We start from the raw sequence: 21,317 nt of genomic DNA on the forward strand, positions 1-21,317 counted from the left end.
CCACGCAGTGAGAGTAAATAGGCTTCGGTGTGGACCACCAAGGTCCTGGTGACTCCCTAATCAATGGAGAGTCGGGGCACGTCTGGAGCAACCAGGTAAGCCTTTTCAAAGTTACAGTACCCTTTTCAGGGACCCATAAGTCGACGGACAAGGGATCACGAAGGGACCTCGAGAGGAATCACTAAATACCAACCCACGGGTCACTCGTGGAGTGTAGGCCAGCAATCTTCGGTGGAATCCCTGCTCGGGGTCTGGATTACAAGTAGCCCAAAGCACAGCCTCGGGGATCGCTGAGAAACATATGCTGCTGCAAATGTGCATGGTGTCCAGGGGTTCGGGTTGCACGGTCCCCACGAGGGCTTTGGATCTAAGGTTTGCTTAGAGTACGGTTCGCCTCGGGGAAGCTTGGAAACCCACCTCCTGTGTTGCAAAGTCTTCGGAGTCCTTCAGGGGCTGTGTAGTTGCAAACCGACCAGATGCGTCTTTGGTGCCTACCTTGCAGGGGTGGAGCAACTCCTTTACTCCAAGGGAGATTCTTCGGTCATCCAACGAAGTGTAGATAGTTGAAGTTCTGGGATTCTCTTGCAGATTTTCATCCTGGTAAATCTAAAGTCCTGTAGTCAGGGGTTCCTACTTTATATCCAAGGAAGGGGTGGGACAAACTCTGGGGACCCACCTATGGGAAGGTCAGGACAGAGGGGTGGTTACACCCATGTCCTTTGTTGAGTTTCGTGCCAGAGCAGGGGCTGAGTGCCTGTGAAAGGAAACCTATTGTTCAGCCTCCCCTGCCGGAGTTTCGTCCAGCAGCAGGAGAGTAAACGCGTGTCTGTGGCTGGCAGCACCCATTTTGTGATGCAAGGGTTCTGTGAAGCTGGTACCAGGTGTACCAGTGTAGTCCTATTCCTCCCTCTAGGAGGGTGGAATCGTATCTCCCCTGCCAGGACTGGCGGGGAGGTATGATTCCAAGATGTTTGACACCAAACACGACCTGTTTCCTTTCAGCCATCTTAAAAATAGCATTTACTGTGAGGTCATAATGCACTTAAGAGTATATGGTTGGCTGCTTCACAGAATAATCCCGGAGAATAGATTCCGAAGGCTGCAGAGGGGTCCTACTCATGCATGGGCACCCTCTCACACAAAACCCAGCACCCTGCCTTCAGGATAAATAAGGCCTGCCATAGGGGTGATTGATAGGTTTATATGTGCAGTGATATAAGCTAGAAATAGGGAACCTATATCTAAGTAAGGGGTGCATACACCACCTTACACAGGCTGCTGTAGCAAACCGGTTGTGCATTTTGAATGGTCTCTCAGTGGTGGCATAATACATGCTGCAGCCCTGAGAGTACCTATGCTCTGGGTATATAGTATACCATATACTAGGGACTTATAAGGGAATCCAATCTGTGGTGTACCTACAGTACATGCAATAATTTTAGAGAGCAAGCAGCTAGGCTAGGGCCCTGGATGGGAGGGTCCTAGCCAGACTAAAGTCCAAAAACAGTGAAACTTCAGCAAAAAGTGGGGGGTAACTATACGAAGCAGATCCTACTCTCCTACACTCGACGACCTCCCTCTCAGCCACATCACTCAACACATCTGCGATCCCCGCCTTCCATTCGAAAGAAGAATAACATTCAAACTCCTCACCCACGCATACAAGGCCCTTCACAACTTCTGACCGGCATACCTGAACAGCTGCTTCTCCTTCCACGCACCCAAAAGACACCTCCAATCAGCCCAGCTCTCTCTGGCCACCGTCTCATATATCAGCAAGACTAGAACGAGAGGAAAGTCCATCTTCTACCTCGCAGCCGAAGTCTGGAACACCCTCCCCCTCCACATCTGAGAATCTCCCACGCTGCCCCAGTTCAGGAATGACCTCAAGACCTGGCTTTTCGGATGACCCCCAGCCCTCAACGGAGCTGCCCCCCTCACCCCCCAGCGCCTTGAGACCCTCACATGTGAGTAGTTGTGCTTTACCAACCCCTGGTTGATTGATTGATTCTCAACTCCTATCTCTCGTCTACCAGTCCCCCCTAGCCAGGGCAATGAGGAGGTCTTGTCCATCTATGCACTCGGAATGTGTAACCACATCCCCGTATCCATCAGGTCCGTCCCAACCTTGCTGCAGTTTAAGACGCACCTCTTCTTCAAAGAATACTAGAAGTAACAGTAACAGCTAACTCTCTCAAATAACATGTTGACTGTATACTTGCCCCACACCATGTATAGCAGTTATATGCCTTTGTCTAGGTTTGCATTTTGTAAATATCACATATATACTTGAAAAGTACCAATGCAAATTTTTCCGTTTGATATTGATGCCAAGTTTGAAGGAGGGATGCATAATTCCTTCTTCTGAATTATAAGGTCATGGTCAGATGTGATTAGACCACCATAATTTTTTTGTATTGTAAAGCGCTCTGATATCCCTCAGTATCAAGTTTGCGCTATATAAAAATGTATAAATAAATAAATTGTGCTGTTTTGCAAAATGTATAAAGTGCTTACTACTATGTGGGGCGCCACAGCGCTTACCTACATGGCTATTGTTAATTCTTGAAATGATGATGAATGAGGACAGTTGTTTTTGATGTAGTAAAAGTGCATGTAGGGTACTAGCATTGATTTTTACATATTTGCCCTCTACATTGGAGGTACATCTGAATGTTAGATCTGGTTGATGCTATGTTTAATGATCGTATACAAAAACGCAAACCTGTAAAATGAGTTGTGCACTTGCTCAAATTTGGAGATAGGTGCGTGTGCAATAAAATGTGAGGGAAAAAATCATTGATACTTTGGGAGCAATAGGTCAACTAATTTAAATATTGGTGATGGATATGTTCCAATACAACTGTATCTACTAATGTTGTCGCCTGATTCTTGCACTTCAAGTGTGTGTTTATTTTGAACTGCAGGGAAACTCGGCACATAACAACGTCTGTTTATCGTCCATCTTTGTCAGCGAGGATGGTCATTGGAAGCTTGGAGGGATGGAAATGGTCTCTAAGCTCAATGAAGCGGCACCAGAGGTGAGACTTGACGCAGTGATTTTCAAGGTGGAAAACTAATGTTGGTTTGTTGTACTGTAGGATACGGGTACAATCTAACGACTGTGTACACATGTTTCTCAATTTGCTTGAACAGTTGTAATATTGGCCTTCAATTTCAGATGCATTTACTTTTTATTCAATTATCTAAGTTTAATTTTCCGTCTTTAAAAAAATAAGCCCTTTTTAGGTTGAGCCTGGTCAGCTCACGTGCTGCTCTGCGAGGCATGTTGTTTCTCTAATATGGGTACTAAGCACTCCACATGTTTTCAATTGGCTTCTCTTATTGTCCTTTGTAGATACCCGCTTTTTATTGGTGGAAAGTCTTACTAGTCCCTTCTGTTGGGCTTTTGTATCCTCCCATGAGGACTTTCTCTTTTACATGTGCTAATACGCTTCACGGTATTTTCCAAAATTTAAGTGCACTTTTTTATTTATTTTTTTGGTTACGCTGCCTCTGCTCTGGTTCCTGTTATGAAACCTTCATTTTTCAGCTTGGCCCATCGCTTAATTTTTTAATTTGTGCCGTTCCCTACCCCACCTCACTCTTCCACGCCCGCCCTCACACCCCTCGGAGGTCGCTGCTTCTTCTGTCCCATCCATCGCAAAAGTAAAACATTTCCATTATTTAACAAGCATTGGCATATCCAATAGGTCTCGCCTTTAGAACCTTATAAGTGTTTAGCCATGCAACAGTCGATGTTGTTGCACCAAGGATATTGTGCTGCATAACTAAATACTTGTATGTTCTGAAAGTCGAGACGTATTGGCTATGGTAATGTTTTTATAGCATAACTATGTTTCTAAACACTACTACAAAGTAATGAATTGTGTGCTACTGAAAAATGTATTTCTATTTTCTTTGCTTAAAAAGCAAATGTGGAACAGCTTTACAATTAGTTTTAATGCTAAAGTAGCCTGAAGGCTAAAAATACAAAATTTACCTTCTGAGCAATGTGCAGTAATATTTTTTAGCATACATAAAACACCCTATTGGCATTGCTAATGTGTTGGTTTATTGGCACCTTATAGGTGTGTAACCAAAGATATTGGCAGTGGTTTGTCCAGGAATAACTGATGTTGGACAGGCCTCGTGAAGGGCTCGCTCCCCCCCCCCGCCTGACAGAGCCCGGACACCGGCCCTCCCGGTGCCACCAGAAGAACAACCCCGACGACCCACAGGAGCAACCCGCAGCCCGTCCCCTACGGGACGCCTGCTCCCGGACATCTCTGTATCACTGGCCGGGCCACCGTCAGCACCATTGCCCGGCCCAGCCGCCATCTTGGACACTGCACCACGAGGCCGCATGGCCTCAGCTCGACCCCAACCCTGGGCCTGGCCAGGCCCCGACATCCCGGCACCACCATCCACCCAGGAGGTGAACGGACTACTTGGCAGGTCAATGGGAGAGAGGAGTGTCGATGGCTCTCCCCCGCCAGGTGCCGATCGCCCCCAGCCTCCCCGGCGCTGGCTCCACCCCCCTGCTGGGTGTCTGGACTCCCTCATCCCGGACCTCCCGACCTCCAAGTGCGAGGGTCCGGACATCAAAGGGCGCCAGACCTATAACTGGGGCAGCTCCAGAGCAGGAAGGCAGTTGTATCCTGGAGTCGAGAGACACCTAGAAGAACTCATCCTTGACGGACTGCTGGCGCTGCCGCAGCCCTGCCTTGTGAACCATCGTCCTGCCTGCTGGCGCTGCCGCGGCCTTCTGCAACCTTCCTCCTCGTCGGGACCTGCTGGCGCTGCCGCGGCCCTCTGCAACCTACGTCGTCTTCGGGACCTGCTGGCGCTGCCGCGGCCCTCCGCAACCTACATCATCGTTGGGACCTGCTGGCGCTGCCGCGGCCCGACCTTCCAGAACTCCGAGCTCGAGGATTGTGAGCTATCCAGCAGACCACCTCAATACCAGAAAGGTATCAAGACTGTCCCGCTACCCCCTTTCCCTTCCAGTGGGGTCTCGAAGGCGATTTGGGGCTTGCACACTTGCCTGCTCACTGGGGGAGACGCTGGGCTGGTTCCTGGGCTGCACGCCCGCCGCTCGACCACCACGCGGCAGGGAACTACAGCCCCCAGCATCCTCGGCGGTGACACGCCCAACACAACGCACAGAGGCGCATAAAGACCGGAGGTCCCTGCAGGAGAGCGGGGGTCTCGAAGGCGATTTGGGGCTTGCACACTTGCCTGCTCACTTGGGGAGACGCTGGGCTGGTTCCTGGGCTGCACGCCCGCCGCTCGACCACCACGCGGCAGGGAACTACAGCCCCCAGCATCCTCGGCGGTGACACGCCCAACACAACGCACGGAGGTGCATAAAGACCGGAGGTCCCTGCAGGAGAGCGGGGGTCTCGAAGGCGATTTGGGGCTTGCACACTTGCCTGCTCACTGGGGAAGACGCTGGGCTGGTTCCTGGGCTGCACGCCCGCCGCTCGACCACCACGCGGCAGGGAACTACAGCCCCCAGCATCCTCGGCGGTGACACACCCAACACAACGCACGGAGGCGCATAAAGACCGGAGGTCCCTGCAGGAGAGCGGGGGTCTCGAAGGCGATTTGGGGCTTGCACACTTGCCTGCTCACTAGGGGAGACGCTGGGCTGGTTCCTGGGCTGCACGCCCGCCGCTCGACCACCACGCGGCAGGGAACTACAGCCCCCTGCATCCTCGGCGGTGACACGTCCAACACAACGCACGGAGGCGCATAAAGACCGGAAGTCCCTCCCGCCTCGCGGGACGCGCGCGGGCGACGCCGGGCGGAGCCCGGGCAGAGGGCGGGCCGTCTGTGGCCGTCTAGTGACGAAGAGGGACGGGACGGTCACCCCCCTAAAGCCTTTAACTTCAACATGGGTAAGCGCAAACTCCAAACATCTATTACCGGTGGTGCAGGTAAATCTAAGGTTCCACGGAATGCTCCGACCTCAGCTAGCATTATGTCCTATCTAACCTCTGCTGTGGGGAAACTGAATCAGGAGATTGCAGCAACTGAACGTGAACTGGGGCTAGACACACCCTTATTGGATAACCTGGTGCCCCCACTGACTGGAAGACAAGCTATACCGTTAGAGCCCTCTGTTCAGATCATTACTGCTAAAGATCTGACATCACAACCCCTATGTACTGCAATAATTCCTGATGAACCTAATTTGTTGGGCACAGATGATTACCAAAGTCGCGCACAAGATCCTGTAATCCCAGTCATTAAGCGTACCAAAAGGCGTCTAAAGAGAACAAAAAGGAACTCCACACAGCATGTTGCTACATCCCGTTATGTGTCTAAGAGATTTGAAAAAGGCATAAGGGACATGGTGGAAAAAATGTTTACAGATAAAATTGAAAGTACCCTTGTTCAGATTGCTAATGATATTGTGGGGACTTTAAAAGATTGTGTCTCGGAAATAGTGGGGAAATGTGATAGGTTAAATATGTTGTTATGCCCTAAAGTGCTTGAATGTCCAACCTTGACTTCTACGGCTATACCTGCTCCCATTGTCCAACATGAAACACCAATGGAGGGGATAGGGAGTGTTACTCCATTTGTTCCAACTGTCCCAATTCTCCCCCCATTTCCCCCTGTTCCAGCATGTTCAAAACCCACCATCAACTTGGCTGGGCCCACCAACCCCTTGGTGTTGACCCAAGTTGGGGATAAGGTCAACAATGTAGCTGGGAACACCATCGTACATAAAAATGAACAGTTACAGATGGAAAGAAGGCCGCGGGGGAAGCCCCGTACTAATTTACCACCTGAGGCAACCCCCTTTGTCGCTGTCTTAGTAAATATTCCACACCTGAATCCAGGGGAGGGGGAGTCCCAGTGTTCCCTATTAGCAAATATAAAAGCGTGGTGTGATGAAAATTGCTCAGGGCCAAGGGATATATCCACCCATATTACTATGGGGAGACGAGTTGACTGGTTGGGGTATACGGCAAAAAACCTTCCCGGTGATTGCATCATTGTTAATTTTAACAGTCCCCATGAGGCTGCCCGTCTATTTTGGGATGCGACGGATGTGAAGGTTGGAAGGATTCGAGCTGTACCACTTGGTTATTTTTACCCACCGCCACCTATTCCCAAATTACCCCTAGGCAAGGATAAGCAGCAAGGGGCCAGCAGAGGGGGTACTGGGCTGTCATCTTGGGCATTGCAAACACCTAATTTTACCCCTAGTCACATTGACCCTATTAGACCTACAAACCGGGCTACCTTAGCACTAACAGTGGCGGCTGGTGGAATTTGAAACTGGTGGGGCGTATGCAGATTGAATAAAAGTATGTGAGCGAGCCTGATGGTTATAAGGGGGGCTCGGGGGAATTTTTTTTGTAAATTGGCATCTGTTTGGTGAGATTGTCAGCACTATTTCTGTGATAAATGGACTAAAAATTCAGTATTTCTAGGCATTCATAAATGAAAACTTACACATTATATCAGAGAATTTCTGGGTTGCCAAGTCACAAACACCGACAGACCCTGCACATTTGTTAACTTGCAGAGGCGTTGAGACAGACGCACTGACACACACCACTGTCAGACCACTAACACATGCAGGCTTGTGTAAGGAGAATTACACAAATCAACATTCAGACACACAGGTTCAGAAGATACAGAAAAATTGTGCAAGTACAGAAGAGGAAAATAAAATATAAGAAACACCAACCTGAAGGAATCACAGTCTTGCAAACATTACACCACAGGGATATCCTAGCGACAACTACCTGTTTGACATGCAGAGCTCCTTTAAAACACATTTGCGTCAAGCACATGCAGAAGCAAAACAAGCACTGGCGTCTCGCAAAGCCAATATGCCTGGCATGCATTTTGAGCCTCAAATAATACATAAAACCCTGCTGCAGTGTAAAATCAAACAAAACGATCTGTATGCAGTGTATCTAGGAGATAAAACATCATTAGTAACGATTCAGAATAGTTTTTGAGAAAATCTTGCAATTGAAAGCGATAATATCTTCCTGAAACACATACAAGCACTAGTGAGACACTGTTTTGCCCCGCGACTCACCAGCCTCTTGGAGACCAGCTGAGCTGGGGTGCTCGCAATTCAGCTAAAGAAAATGGGGAACCCACTCACCACAAGAAGTTCGAGCCAGGGACTTGGCCACAGGGGTCATTGAGTCCAGGGTCAAGAAGGTGGAGAGGCCGAAGAGCTACAGGTGCGAAGGTAGCCCGAGGGTCAAATGGGGTCTGGGGGTCCGGGGATACACCGGTGTGCAGGTCTGTAAGACACTGCTCAGGCATGACGCACCAGTTTTCCAAGGAAGCCACTCGCTGCGTCAGAGCAGAAACATGTCAAATATTCATCTGATGTACACACTAGAAGAGATGTAGCTGGCCAACTCTTAAAGCAACACCACAGCCTGTAATTCACAACCAAGGGGTTCTGCACTTTTCAAAGTCACGAATCTGTTTCAAAATGCTTAGCAATTGCGCATATTTCCTCCTGAAATACTTGGCATGTACCATGTTGTGTTTCTCCAAAATCCCCCGGCCTCTCCCCCAAAAAATAATATTTTATTGCACTCTGTACAACGTAGTTCAATGCGTTTTCTGAGCTATATCCTGAAAATAAATCTGAAATCCTTTAGAAATTTAGCGCTGAAACAGCAAACTTTCGACGGAGTACAATGATTCTTATGAGTGTCGAACACATGCTTTTATACACAACTAACTCCAAAAAAAGTCACTCTGGCCACAACACAGGCTTTTCTTTTTAAACTTAGCAGAGGCCAAACATTGAATGGGTATGAATTCGGACCTCTACTCTCACCATTAGGGCCAGTTAGGTACACTTTGCAAGAATGTCAGAGATACTTAAGAGTGCTCAACGTCCGCACCCTCAGCACTTTGCATGCAAACCAAAATTCACGCACTACATTGTACCTAGTACATAAAGCAAATGCAATCTGTAGAGGGCACCGTGTAGGAAACCCACACCCTTCCTTGCAGTGGTGCCGTTCACTCCAGGCCGGCAGCTATGGAATGGGCTCTGAAACCAAACGATACTCATCCCTACGCCTTCATACTCGTGACCCTGTGAAGAAGCAAGGATATCGCTGGGTCTCTCGCCCATATAGCAGGGGCTTGGGGTGATTTTAGAACAACCTCCACTGCTTGGCTGAAACAGGAGCGCTGCAAAGCCGAGCTCCTGAGCCATCCCATTTTCCAGGTTATCGACTGCGTGCACAGTGCAATCAAGAATTCTAGGAAATGCAGAGAGTAATAAATCTTGAGGGGCCCTTGGAGCACACATGCAGCTGAAAAACCGGGCTCACATTCTACAAAATCACCGACATCGCGCAATTTTCACATGCCAGGAAATGAGAACTATCCAAGTGCGTTTGTCTTTGCAAGTTGTTTTCGGAAAGCCTTATATTAAAACACCACTACTAATATAGAGCACTTAGAAGACACACCAGGAAAGCAGTGCACGCCGCTTTCTACTGACCACATTGTTAATTTACCCCGATGTCAGCCTCGTTGTAAAGTGTCACGGAAGAGTCCTTTATTGTTTGCTTTAAGGAGTTACTAGCAAAAGCCACCCGAACTATACATGTGAGTGCAGCATTACTTTAATAATGTGTATTACATGAATACCATCCTTCCCGACCCGCGACTTCCTGTTCACTGCATTTCCACACCATGTCAGCCACCCCAGAATTCATAGGGGGGGCACGGGTTTGATGAACCCCGAGTTCTCACAAACTGCGCTTCAAAGATTAAATTAAAAAATCACAGCCCGCTCTCCTGCAGCGACAACGTGGACACCAGCCCCCCCCCCCCCCCACCGCAGGGCCCGGACCACGCCATCGGTCTGCACGTCTTCAGTGCACAGCCCAAATCTACGATTTTCCCTCTAACTTTGCAGTATGCTATCATCCCACATTTTCTTTTAAATTAATGTTCTTGTAGTCACTATGATGTGTTGCAGCGTCTACTCTCAATGACGTTTTCTTTGACAGATTTCATTATTGTAGGTTGTCATTTGCTATATGTGTCACCAAATGGAAATTGCTTCTCCAGTGTTTTTATCACTTTTAAGAACGCGGTTATGGTTCCCAGACTACTTGACCGGTGGACAGTTGCGGCCGGCATGACTTGGAGCCTGGAGGTACGTGGGGGGAGGTATTAAATTAACCAGGTTAATTTAATTAATAAAACTTACCAGGCCAGGCATCTCCTCCGGTCCCGCGTCGCATCACGTCGGCTCTGCAATGGTGGAACTAACTTCTCCCCGCTCTTTTCTTTTGCCGCTCAACAGGAAACTAACTGCCAATAGAGCACGCACGGCGGTAACTCAGCCAATCCTGGCGCAGCATAACATTGCCACTGCGCCAGGATTAGTTAAAGTGCAGGGCTAATTCTCCCCCGGGTCTCTGCCTGTGTTCGTGATAGAGGAGGAGGAGGAGGGAAGGGGCTACTGCGTGTGTGCGCATGCGTGGGCAAGTCCAAAAAATGACTTGTCCTAAATGCGCACACACTGCTGCTGCCCTCCCTGCCACGCTGTGCTATGCTATCTGCCACTGCCAGCCGCCTGCCACTCACTGCTACAGGCCCGCCCCCCACCCTTCCGCGATCGCATGACTACAGAGTGATGACTCACTCACTCCGATTCTCCGAAAAAAAACTATGACTGCTGCGCTCGTAATTTTAATTATTGCCGGTATGCGCAGACAGTGATGTGATGACGGTCGTCCATGGCTAGTGGGGCAACGCCCCAACGCCCCCAATGGACGAACCGCCACTGACTAACAAACAGATTTACTGCCTTGTCTCATTTAGATGAAAATGACTGACTGTCTGGTAATGTTGCTGATACAGACCAGACTCAATCCATTACATCATTGATAGGGAAGGTGGGGAGACTGTTAAAATCGCGAGCTGGAATATTGCAGGTCTCCGTTCCAAGAGAGATGACGTTATATGGTTGTAACAATTAAGGGGCTATGAGGTGGTGACGCTCCAGGAGACTTGGGATAAAGAATGTAACTTCTGGCTGGATGGGTATTCTTCTTATTTTAAAGCTGCCCAAGGTTCCAGTTCAGGGAGAAATCGAGGTGGGCTCATGTTTCTAATCTCTGTTAAACACAGGGGAGTCGTGCAAATTGTAAGCACCACATCTCATTACCTTTTAGCCTGTGAAATAACTTTACCTAACAATGTCAAAATCCTTTATGTTAACTTTTATAATGCCCCAAATGGTACGCATTGTAATGAAAATATTAACGCATTAGCGAAAATTTTAACTACCTATAAGGAGAGTCAAACCACTTTTGTTCATTTAATTTTGCTTGGGGATTTTAATATACATTTGTGCCAGCTAAATTGTCAATATAGGGGGTACACAGATATGGATTGTCTTCCCCACTCTCATTTTGAACACTCTATATAGAAGAATTACTGTCAGATGTCGATTTATCTGAGCCAGAGTTTATCGACCATAATGATCGGGTAGCCACATACAGTGCAAGGGATTCAAATTCTATTATAGACTTCATATTTGTGTCACCAGGCTTGCTACAAAATGTAATTTTTTATAATGCTGTACAAACTACTTTTAGTGACCATAACCTAGTAGTTATGGAATTAAGTAATAAAAATCTAGCAATACTTGCTGCAAATACAAAGACTGCGCCCAACATGGACTTAGTTGTGCAAGACCAGGGGAGGCGGGTCAAGTGGAGTAAAATTATCCCAGAGGATTTTTTCTTTGAACTTACTGAGAAGGTAGGAGATGAAATTAACACCTGTTTGGACTCTCTTAGGTTTGGAGGTGACATTATTACTTCCTTCGAAATTATTTGTAAACAAGTAACTTCGAATTTAACATCTAAGACGAAATACAAGGAGCAAAAACTGCATGGGTGGTTCGATGCAAAATGCTCTAAGGCCCATAGAGATTTATTGGCAGCATTAAAAAAGTCACCCCGGGACATACAAGTAGTGGCTAGATTAAGGAAAAATTATAAATCTATTGTAGAGACACGTAAGAAGGAGATTAAGGAAAATGCTTGGGACTCACTTTATGATAGGGCCACCCTGAGGGATAGTTCCAAATTTTGGGAAATTGTAAATACACCTTTGTTCAGTGATAAAGAAAATTCCCCGCTGGAACTTAACATACCTGAAAAAGAATGGCTGAACCACTTTGAAAAGATATATGGGAGTAACCTCCCGATAGATCCATTTGTACCAATAGTAAGTGAACAATTGGGGCCACCTTTGAGATTCACTATTAAAGAAGTCCTAAAGGCTATCGAGGACACAACTGCTCATAAGGCCCCGGGCCCAGATGGGGTCCCTGCAGACATGTATAAATCCAACCCCTCCATATGGTCAATTGTCCTCACAAACATCTTCAATATAGCCAGCATTGATAAAAGCAGATTGCCTACAACCTGGTCACGGTCTATTATAGTCCCAATTTTTAAGAAGGGCCAGAGGGGGGACGCAAGATGTTATAGGCCGATATCATTGTTGGATTCGTCCTTTAAAATACTAGGGAAGGTTATTTTAGCTAAAATCTCAACATGGGCAACCAACAATGACATCTTGTGTGACGCACAGTATGGTTTTAGATCTGGCAGAGGCACTGAGGATCAGTGCCTCAACTTACATCTAATAGTCAGTAAATACACTGTGGCCTCAGGGGGGTCAATCTATTTGGCGTTTATGGACTTGTCCACAGCTTTTGACCTAGTTAATAGGTCAAAGCTGTGGACCATGCTTTTGGATATGGGTCTAGACCAGGCTTTGGTGTACTTCCTGGCTGAATTACATAGGGACCTGACAGCGGCCATACGCATGTCACAAGAAGGGAAGTGTACGGCTGATTTTAAGTCTGGGAGGGGAGTACGCCAGGGCTGTATTTTGGCCCCAATGTTATTTTCTTTATATATTAATTCACTGAGTGCAAATCTGACGGCAGCGTCTGAGATGTCCCGTGCTGGGGGGTACCAAATTGCCAGTATTATTATATGCTGACGATACAGTGCTGCTATCGAGGACTCCCATAGGTTTACAACGTCTCTTAAACTCCTTTGGGAATTTTATGCGAAACTTGGACCTTGTAATAAATGTAGAGAAATCGCATGTGATGTTTGTTGGGAAAGGCAGGAATAACACCAAGACCCTCTCGTGTAATGGCTCAGTAATAACAAAAGTAAAAATCTTCACATACCTTGGTGTAGTGTTTGATGATCTGGGCAGCTGGGCCCCCCAAGTTGCCAATAAAAGAGTGGCAGTGAAAAGGTCATCGGCTGCTATACTTGGCTTTGCAAAAAGATTGGGTGGGAAACCTCCTGAGGCAATTTTGGCGATTTATAGAGCCAAAACTATGGCCATAGCCAGGTATGGGGCAGCAATTTGGGGCTATAAAGATCTATCTTTGATACAGAGAGAGGAAAATAAATTTTTGCGATCCCTCTTGGGTCTCCTCCAATCCACTTCATCTTTTGCGGTCCATGCAGAGTTGGGTATGGGTTATATTGCGGACATGTTAAACATGGCACCGCTTTTACTTTGGATTAGAACTTGGCTTAACCCCAAACTTACATTGAATCATAAAATTAATAATGATTGTTTGGGGTGGGACAGAGTGGCTGATATTAAATGGTTGGCATATATTAAAACAACCGCAGTACTTCTGGGCCGACCAGAACTATATTTAAATCTGGAAAATTTGAATAAAGACGATATCAACTGGGTAAAACTTAATTTTATTAGGACCCGAGAAATGGAAAGAGTCGATTGAAATCTCTAAACCTACAGTAAGGTCACATTTTATGCTGATTAATTCAATGTCAGTGCAACCCTATCGGACTATTGTTACATGTCCATATCATCGCTGGTTGCTAACCAAATTTAGATTTAATCAGGCACACTTTCTGTTGGGTACTTATGAGAAATGGTGTACCCCAATGGAAAACGTACCATGTGAATGTGATAATTGCTCTGATCAGGATTTGATACATTTTATATTTTTCTGTCCCTTCTTTTTGGAAGGCAGGGTAAAATATATTAAACCTCTCCTGAGGGAAATGGGGTTCTTACAGTTGAAACCAGCACTGTTGTTTCTTCAATTAATGGAAAATCATCGGGTGATGTTCTGTGTAGCCAATTTTTTGATTGCATCAATCCGTGCTAGACGGAAGAGACTCCAGACGAGTTTAGTTGGGGTCAATGTAAATGTTTGCCCTATACCTGATAGTACGAACTAATTTCCAGGCTCTGGTTCATTTTACATATATTCTTTTAATGAAATATGAATTATTACTGATAACTGTGTAATTCCTGTGTGCTAGGTCAATCCATATGTATTTGCCAATGAATTTTAAATGTACAGTAATTAACAGCTCTGTATGATGTTTTTATGTATTTGTATGTATTTGTATAGTATACTTTTATGATTTTAATTTAATCGAATAAAGTGCTTTTGACTTGACCCCTTCCAGAGACTAGAATTGAGAGGACCCTCGTGTCCCGATCCTACTGTACCGTAATACTTTGCTTCGAGAACTGCATATAAAAAGCCTTAACCTTATCCCTGTGTGGTGTCCATCTGTGGGGGGGGAAGGTACTTGTCTGTACGATCGCTGGAGACGGCCCTCACCGGAGGCCTCTCCCCTTGTCCTCGGCCGACCCTCCAGGTCCCCGTCTAACATTGGTGGCCAGCGGCGCGATCCGAACCAACGCGTAATCGTACAGAGAGTAACTCACCCCACGACTCAACCACAATGACAACAAAAGAGAGCGGATCCGCAGAGAAATTCCAGATGGAGAAACTAGAAGAGTACAACCATCGAGAGCTAAAGCAATTTTGCATGGAACTAGGCATTGCTACCACCGGGCTGAGCACGAAAGACGACTTCAAACACGCCCTAGAATCTTGGGCAGAAACGGGTACGGCTGTACCCCGGAACCAAAACAGCGAGACACCAGAAACAAACACCAATCAGACGGAAGAAAGGAGAGCAGGTCTCTCCATGGAAGAGATCCAAGAACGAGAGAAAAGCAGACTCCATGAATTGGAGTTGGTACGGCTCCGGTTGGACGGAGAGCTGAAACTGGCGGAACAAAAGATAAACTTAGAACACTTACGGCTCCGAGAGGAGCGAGAAGAGAAACAAAGGCAGAGAGAACTCGAAGAGAAAAAACTGGCATACGAATACGAGCGCAAGCCAGCAGAAATAGAAATGCGGAAACAGAATAAAGATCTAGGGGTGCCCGAGCGCCCGCACACCCCGGGCACTACCGAACCAAAAGTCCACATCCCCAAGGATGTCGTCAGAGAATATTATCGGACCAACGACATCCAGCAGTGGTTCAAGGCCTACGAGATCGCCATAACCTCCCACCGGATTGATCGAAGTGACTGGGGAGCCGGGCTATGGGGGAGGTTCGTCAATGAAGGCCGCGATGCCCTGCTACAGCTCCCGGACCATCAGATGACCTCCTATGACCACATGAAGGCTGCCCTCCTCACTCGATACGGACTCACGCCCGAGATGTACCGGCAGAGGTTCCGCGACTGCAAACGGATCCCGGGTACAACTTGGGTAGAGTATGTGAACTATTTCAGCCGAGCCTTCGAGGGATGGATCAAGGGCAGCCACGTAACCACCTACGAGCAACTCTTTAACCTCATAGTGTGGGAGCACCTCTCCAACAATTGCTTCGTCGAGCTCAGGCAGCACCTTCTAGACAGTAAATTGACTGAGCCTCGGCAGCTCGCCGCTGAAGCTGACCGTTGGGAAAGCACTCGAGTGGCCCGGAGTGGGCCAAGTGAACAAAATAGAAAATACCAAGGTCTCCATCGCCCCCGAGGAGGAGGAGGAGGCCAGGGCCGGGGCAGAGATGCCGTCCCGGCAGCTCCCGCCAGCAGCACCCCGCCCCGGCCGGTCGGGGAAACCCCCCGATGCGCCCAGGGTTCCGAGCCAACGTTACTTGCCACCGGTGCCAGCGGACCGGCCACTATGCCAGCGACCCGAGCTGCCCGAAGAACCAGACTCCCGTGCCCCGCCAGGTCGCTGCCGCCGCGCTAGGAGAGGAGCAAACCTCCGAAGAGTATGAAGAGTACGAGCAGGAACAACCCGAGTGGGAACCTGCCGCCATGATCCTGGCTTGCCTGGGGGAAAGAGACATGATCCCGCGGGCTCCCCTACCCGCCAACACCAGAAAATACAGCCAGTGGGTGAACATAAATGGGCGCAAGGCCGAAGCCCTGCGCGACACCGGGGCCAGTGTGACGGCGGTCCGCTGTCACCTGGTGACCCCGGAACAAATCCTGCCAAACGTTCTTTGCCCCGTCCGAACAGCCGACAATGCAGAGAGCCTGTGTCGGATGGCCTGCGTCCCCTTCGAATGGGGAGGAGTGTCCGGTATGCTGAAAGTGACGGTCCACAATGATGCCCCCGTGGACTGCCTCCTGGGAAACGACCTCGAGAGTTCCCCGTGGGCGGCCGTTGAGAGAAGAGAGCACCTGGGGATGTTGGGCCTCCCGGACTGGGCGTGCGTAACAACCCGGTCCATGGCCGCCCGTGCCATCCCTAGACCCGAAGAACCCGAATGGCCAGCACCTCCTCCCCCGATCACCACAGAGGAAGACGCCCTCAGTACTGATCCCCCAGAGCAAACCCCGGAGGGGCCCACTCCGCTCCAAGATCTTCCAGAACTGGCTCAGTGGCGTCAAGAGGGTGGACCCACCCAGGAACAATTCCGGCAGGAGCAGAAGACCTGTCCTTCCCTCGAGGGACTCCGACAGCAAGCACTCGCCCAGAGCGCGGGAGACACCGCAGGGGCCCACTGGATCTATTGGGACAATGACCTACTATATAGCGAGCAAAGAATTGCCGAATTGGGGGCCAGTCGAGTGCTGGTGGTGCCCCTCCGCTTTAGAGACTTCCATCTGAACTTGGCACACGATGTCCCCCTTGCTGGGCACTTAGGGCAAGACAAAACGTATAACCGCCTGGTAACACACTTTTACTGGCCCAAAATGCGAAATGACGTCTCCAACCACTGCCGGGCATGCCCCACCTGCCAGGCCAGCGGGAAGAACGGCCGAAAAATCAAGGCACCCCTGCAACCATTCCCCGTCGTAACCACCCCGTTCGAACGGGTGGGAATAGACATTGTGGGGCCCCTGGTCCCCCGAACAGCACAAGGGCATCGATTCATCCTGGTCCTGGTGGACCACACCACCCGCTATCCCGAGGCCATTCCTCTTCGGACGGTAACAGCACCAGTGGTAGGCCGAGCCCTGATGGGGATCTTCTCCCGAGTAGGATTCCCCCGGGAAGTCGTCAGCGACAGGGGCACAAACTTTATCTCCAAATATATGAAGTCTCTCTGGCAGCAGTGCGGGGTCACGTACCGGTTCACGACCCCCTATCACCCGCAAGGAAACGGACTGGTCGAGCGGTTTAACCGCACTCTCAAGGGGATGATCATGGGGCTAGAGGAACCCCTACGTCGCCAGTGGGACGTGCTGCTCCCGTGCCTCCTCTTCGCCTACCGAGAAGTCCCCCAGAAATCCCTCGGTTTCAGCCCCTTCGAGCTCCTGTACGGACACCCTGTCCGGGGGCCCCTCAGCCTGGTTAAAGAAGGATGGGAAAGGGCCCCCCAGAAGACCCCTCCGGACGTGTATAAGTACCTCCTGGCCCTCCGCAACCCGACCCGGCGATTCAGGGAACTCGCCAAAGCCAATCTCGAGGCCAGTCAGGAGGACATGAAGAAATGGTACGATCAACATGCCTCCTCCATCGAGTTCGAGCCTGGTCAACAAGTATGGGTGATGTCTCCCATCGAACCCTGTGCCTTGCAGGACAAATGGACAGGACCCTTCAAGGTGGTCGAGCGCAAGGGCCCTGTCACCTATCTCATCGACATGGAGTCCCCCCGGAACCCCCTCCGGGTCCTTCACGCCAGCAGACTCAAACCACATTTCGTACCCTCGGAGCTCAGCCTACTGATGGCCACAGATAGTGGGGTAGAGGAAGACTCCGAGCCCCTCCCTGACCTACTGAAGACCCGCGAGAAAGATGGCTCGGTGGACGGGGTCCGGCTCTCCGATGCCCTGACCCCGGAGCAGCGCCAAGACTGTCGGGCTCTCCTGCTGCAATTTGCAAACCTGTTCTCCCTCACCCCGGGGGTCACCCCCTGGTGCCTTCACGACGTGGACACTGGAGACAGTCCCCCTATCCGTCACCGGGCGTACCGAGTGCCAGATCGGGTGCGCGCCTGCATCCAAGACGAAGTCTCCAAAATGCTCACCCTCGGACTCATCGAGCCATCCGACAGCCCCTGGGCCAGCCCAGTCGTACTGGTCCCCAAAGCTGCTGCCCCGGGCACCACCCCCGAGCTCCGATTTTTGCATCGACTATCGGGGCCTAAACGCTGTCACCCGAACCGACGCTCACCCCATTCCCCGAGCAGATGAACTGGTTGACCGTATGGGGGCTGCCCGCTACCTGAGCATCTTTGATCTGACAGCGGGCTACTGGCAGATCGGCCTCACCCCCAGAGCCCAAGAACGATCCGCTTTCTCCACCCCGGATGGTCACTACCATTTCAAAGTGATGCCATTCGGCATGAAAAACGCTCCCGCCACTTTTCAACGACTTGTGAACCAGGTATTGGCGGGCCTCGAAGAATTCAGCGCCGCCTACCTGGACGATATCGCTGTGTACAGCCGCCACTGGACAGACCACCTTCACCACCTCCGAGAGGTCCTGCACGCCCTCCAACGGGCCGGCCTCACCATCAAGGCCAGCAAGTGCCAAATTGGCCAGGGGTCCGTGACCTACCTCGGGCACCAAGTGGGGAGCGGTCTGGTGGCCCCCCTCCAGCTCAAGATCGCTGCCATCCAGTCCTGGCAGCCACCCGTCACCCAAACCGAGGTCCGAGTCTTCTTGGGGCTCACCGGATACTACAGGCGGTTTGTGAAGGACTATGGCAGCATTGTGGGGCCCCTCACGGAACTCACATCCAAGAAACACCCAAAAACAGTCAACTGGACCCCAGACTGTCAAGCGGCCTTCGAGAAGCTGAAGGCCGCCATGTGCACCGCCCCTGTGCTCCAGGCCCCCGACTACAGCCGGGAGTTCATCGTCCAGACTGACGCCTCAGACCATGGCATTGGGGCAGTCCTCTCCCAGCTAAACCCCGAGGGAGTCGACCAGCCAGTGGCCTTCATCAGCCGACGCCTGCTGGCCCGAGAGCAGCGCTGGAGCACCATCGAGCGGGAGGCCTTTGCAGTAGTGTGGGCCCTTAAGAAGCTCCGGCCCTACCTCTTCGGTACCCACTTCCGGGTACAAACAGATCATCGACCCCTGCAATGGTTGATGCAGATGCGGGGGGAGAATCCCAAACTGTTGCGATGGTCCATCTCCCTGCAGGGGATGGACTTCACTGTGGAGCATCGTCCAGGCCAGGACCACGCCAACACGGACGGCCTGTCACGCTTTTTCCGCCTCGACGAGGAGAGTCCCCAAGAGGATGGGTGACTCTCCCCGCCTTCAGCTGGGGGGGACGCATGTTGGACAGGCCTCGTGAAGGGCTCGCTCCCCCCCCCCGCCTGACAGAGCCCGGACACCGGCCCTCCCGGTGCCACCAGAAGAACAACCCCGACGACCCACAGGAGCAACCCGCAGCCCGTCCCCTACGGGACGCCTGCTCCCGGACATCTCTGTATCACTGGCCCGGGCCACCGTCAGCACCATTGCCCGGCCCAGCCGCCATCTTGGACACTGCACCACGAGGCCGCGTGGCCTCAGCTCGACCCCAACCCTGGGCCTGGCCAGGCCCCGACATCCCGGCACCACCATCCACCCAGGAGGTGAACGGACTACTTGGCAGGTCAATGGGAGAAAGGAGTGTCGATGGCTCTCCCCCGCCAGGTGCCGATCGCCCCCAGCCTCCCCGGGCGCTGGCTCCACCCCCCTGCTGGGTGTCTGGACTCCCTCATCCCGGACCTCCCGACCTCCAAGTGCGAGGATCCGGACATCAAAGGGCGCCAGACCTATAACTGGGGCAGCTCCAGAGCAGGAAGGCAGTTGTATCCTGGAGTCGAGAGACACCTAGAAGAACTCATCCTTGACGGACTGCTGGCGCTGCCGCAGCCCTGCCTTGTGAACCATCGTCCTGCCTGCTGGCGCTGCCGCGGCCTTCTGCAACCTTCATCCTCGTCTGGACCTGCTGGCGCTGCCGCGGCCCTCTGCAATCTACGTCGTCTTCGGGACCTGCTGGCGCTGCCGCGGCCCTCCGCAACCTACATCATCGTCGGGACCTGCTGGCGCTGCCACGGCCCGACCCTCCAGAACTCCGAGCTCGAGGATTGTGAGCTATCCAGCAGACCACCTCAATACCAGAAAGGTATCAAGACTGTCCCGCTACCCCCTTTCCCTTCCAGAGACTAGAATTGAGAGGACCCTCGTGTCCCGATCCTACTGTACCGTGATACTTTGCTTCGAGAACTGCATATAAAAAGCCTTAACCTTATCCCTGTGTGGTGTCCATCTGTGGGGGGGGGGGGGGGGGTACTTGTCTGTACGATCGCTGGAGACGGCCCTCACCGGAGGCCTCTCCCCTTGTCCTCGGCCGACCCTCCAGGTCCCCGTCTAACAACTGACAAATGTTTGCTAGTTTAAATTTTATTGCAAGAATTTTGTTAACATTTTTAGTACTTTAAAGTAAGTTGAGTGGACAAAGAATAATTATGATGTACCAGGGTAGTCACGGGGAGATTAAGTGATTGTTATTGGCAGTGATCAACAAGCCTCAAACATGGTTAGATGGAAACTGTTAAGAAGGGAGGGCGAGGGTGAGACAGGCAGAGTGCTAGGGAGTGCAGAGTGACTGCAGAGTGCTATGGAGTGCTAGGAAGTGCTAGGGACTGCAGAGTGACTGCAGAGTGACTGCAGAGTGCTAGGGAATGCAGAGTGACTGCAGAGTGCTATGGAGTGCAGAGTGACTGCAGAATGCTAGGGAGTGCAAAGGAGTGCAGGATGACTGCAGAGTGCTAGGGAGTTCTAGGAAGTGCTAGGGAGTGCAGAGTGCTAGGGAGTGCTAGGGAGTGCAGAGTGACTGCAGAGTGACTAGGGAGTGCAGAGTGACTAGGGAGTGCAGAGTGACTAGGGAGTGCAGAGTGACTAGGGAGTGCAGAGTGACTAGGGAGTGCAGAGTGCTAGGGAGTGCAGAGTGACTGCAGAGTGCTAGGGAGTGTTAGTAAGTGCTAGGGACTGCAGAGTGAC

The 21,317-nt window shown here is 50.7% G+C and overlaps 1 protein-coding gene across 1 annotated transcript in view; it reads left to right on the forward strand.

Annotated features, from left to right (window-relative positions):
• Nucleotides 1–21,317, forward strand: part of LOC147748866 (protein-associating with the carboxyl-terminal domain of ezrin-like) — a 1,120,148-nt gene that overhangs the window by 204,749 nt on the left and 894,082 nt on the right. Inside the window, exon 3 of the mRNA XM_086964312.1 lies at nt 2,928–3,041. Within this exon, the coding sequence (XP_086820438.1) occupies nt 2,928–3,041 (114 nt within the window). The remainder of the gene's footprint in view (nt 1–2,927; nt 3,042–21,317) is intronic.

Source organism: Lissotriton vulgaris, chromosome 1_1 (genome assembly GCF_964263255.1).
Source record: "Lissotriton vulgaris chromosome 1_1, aLisVul1.2, whole genome shotgun sequence".
NCBI lineage: Eukaryota > Metazoa > Chordata > Amphibia > Caudata > Salamandridae > Lissotriton > Lissotriton vulgaris.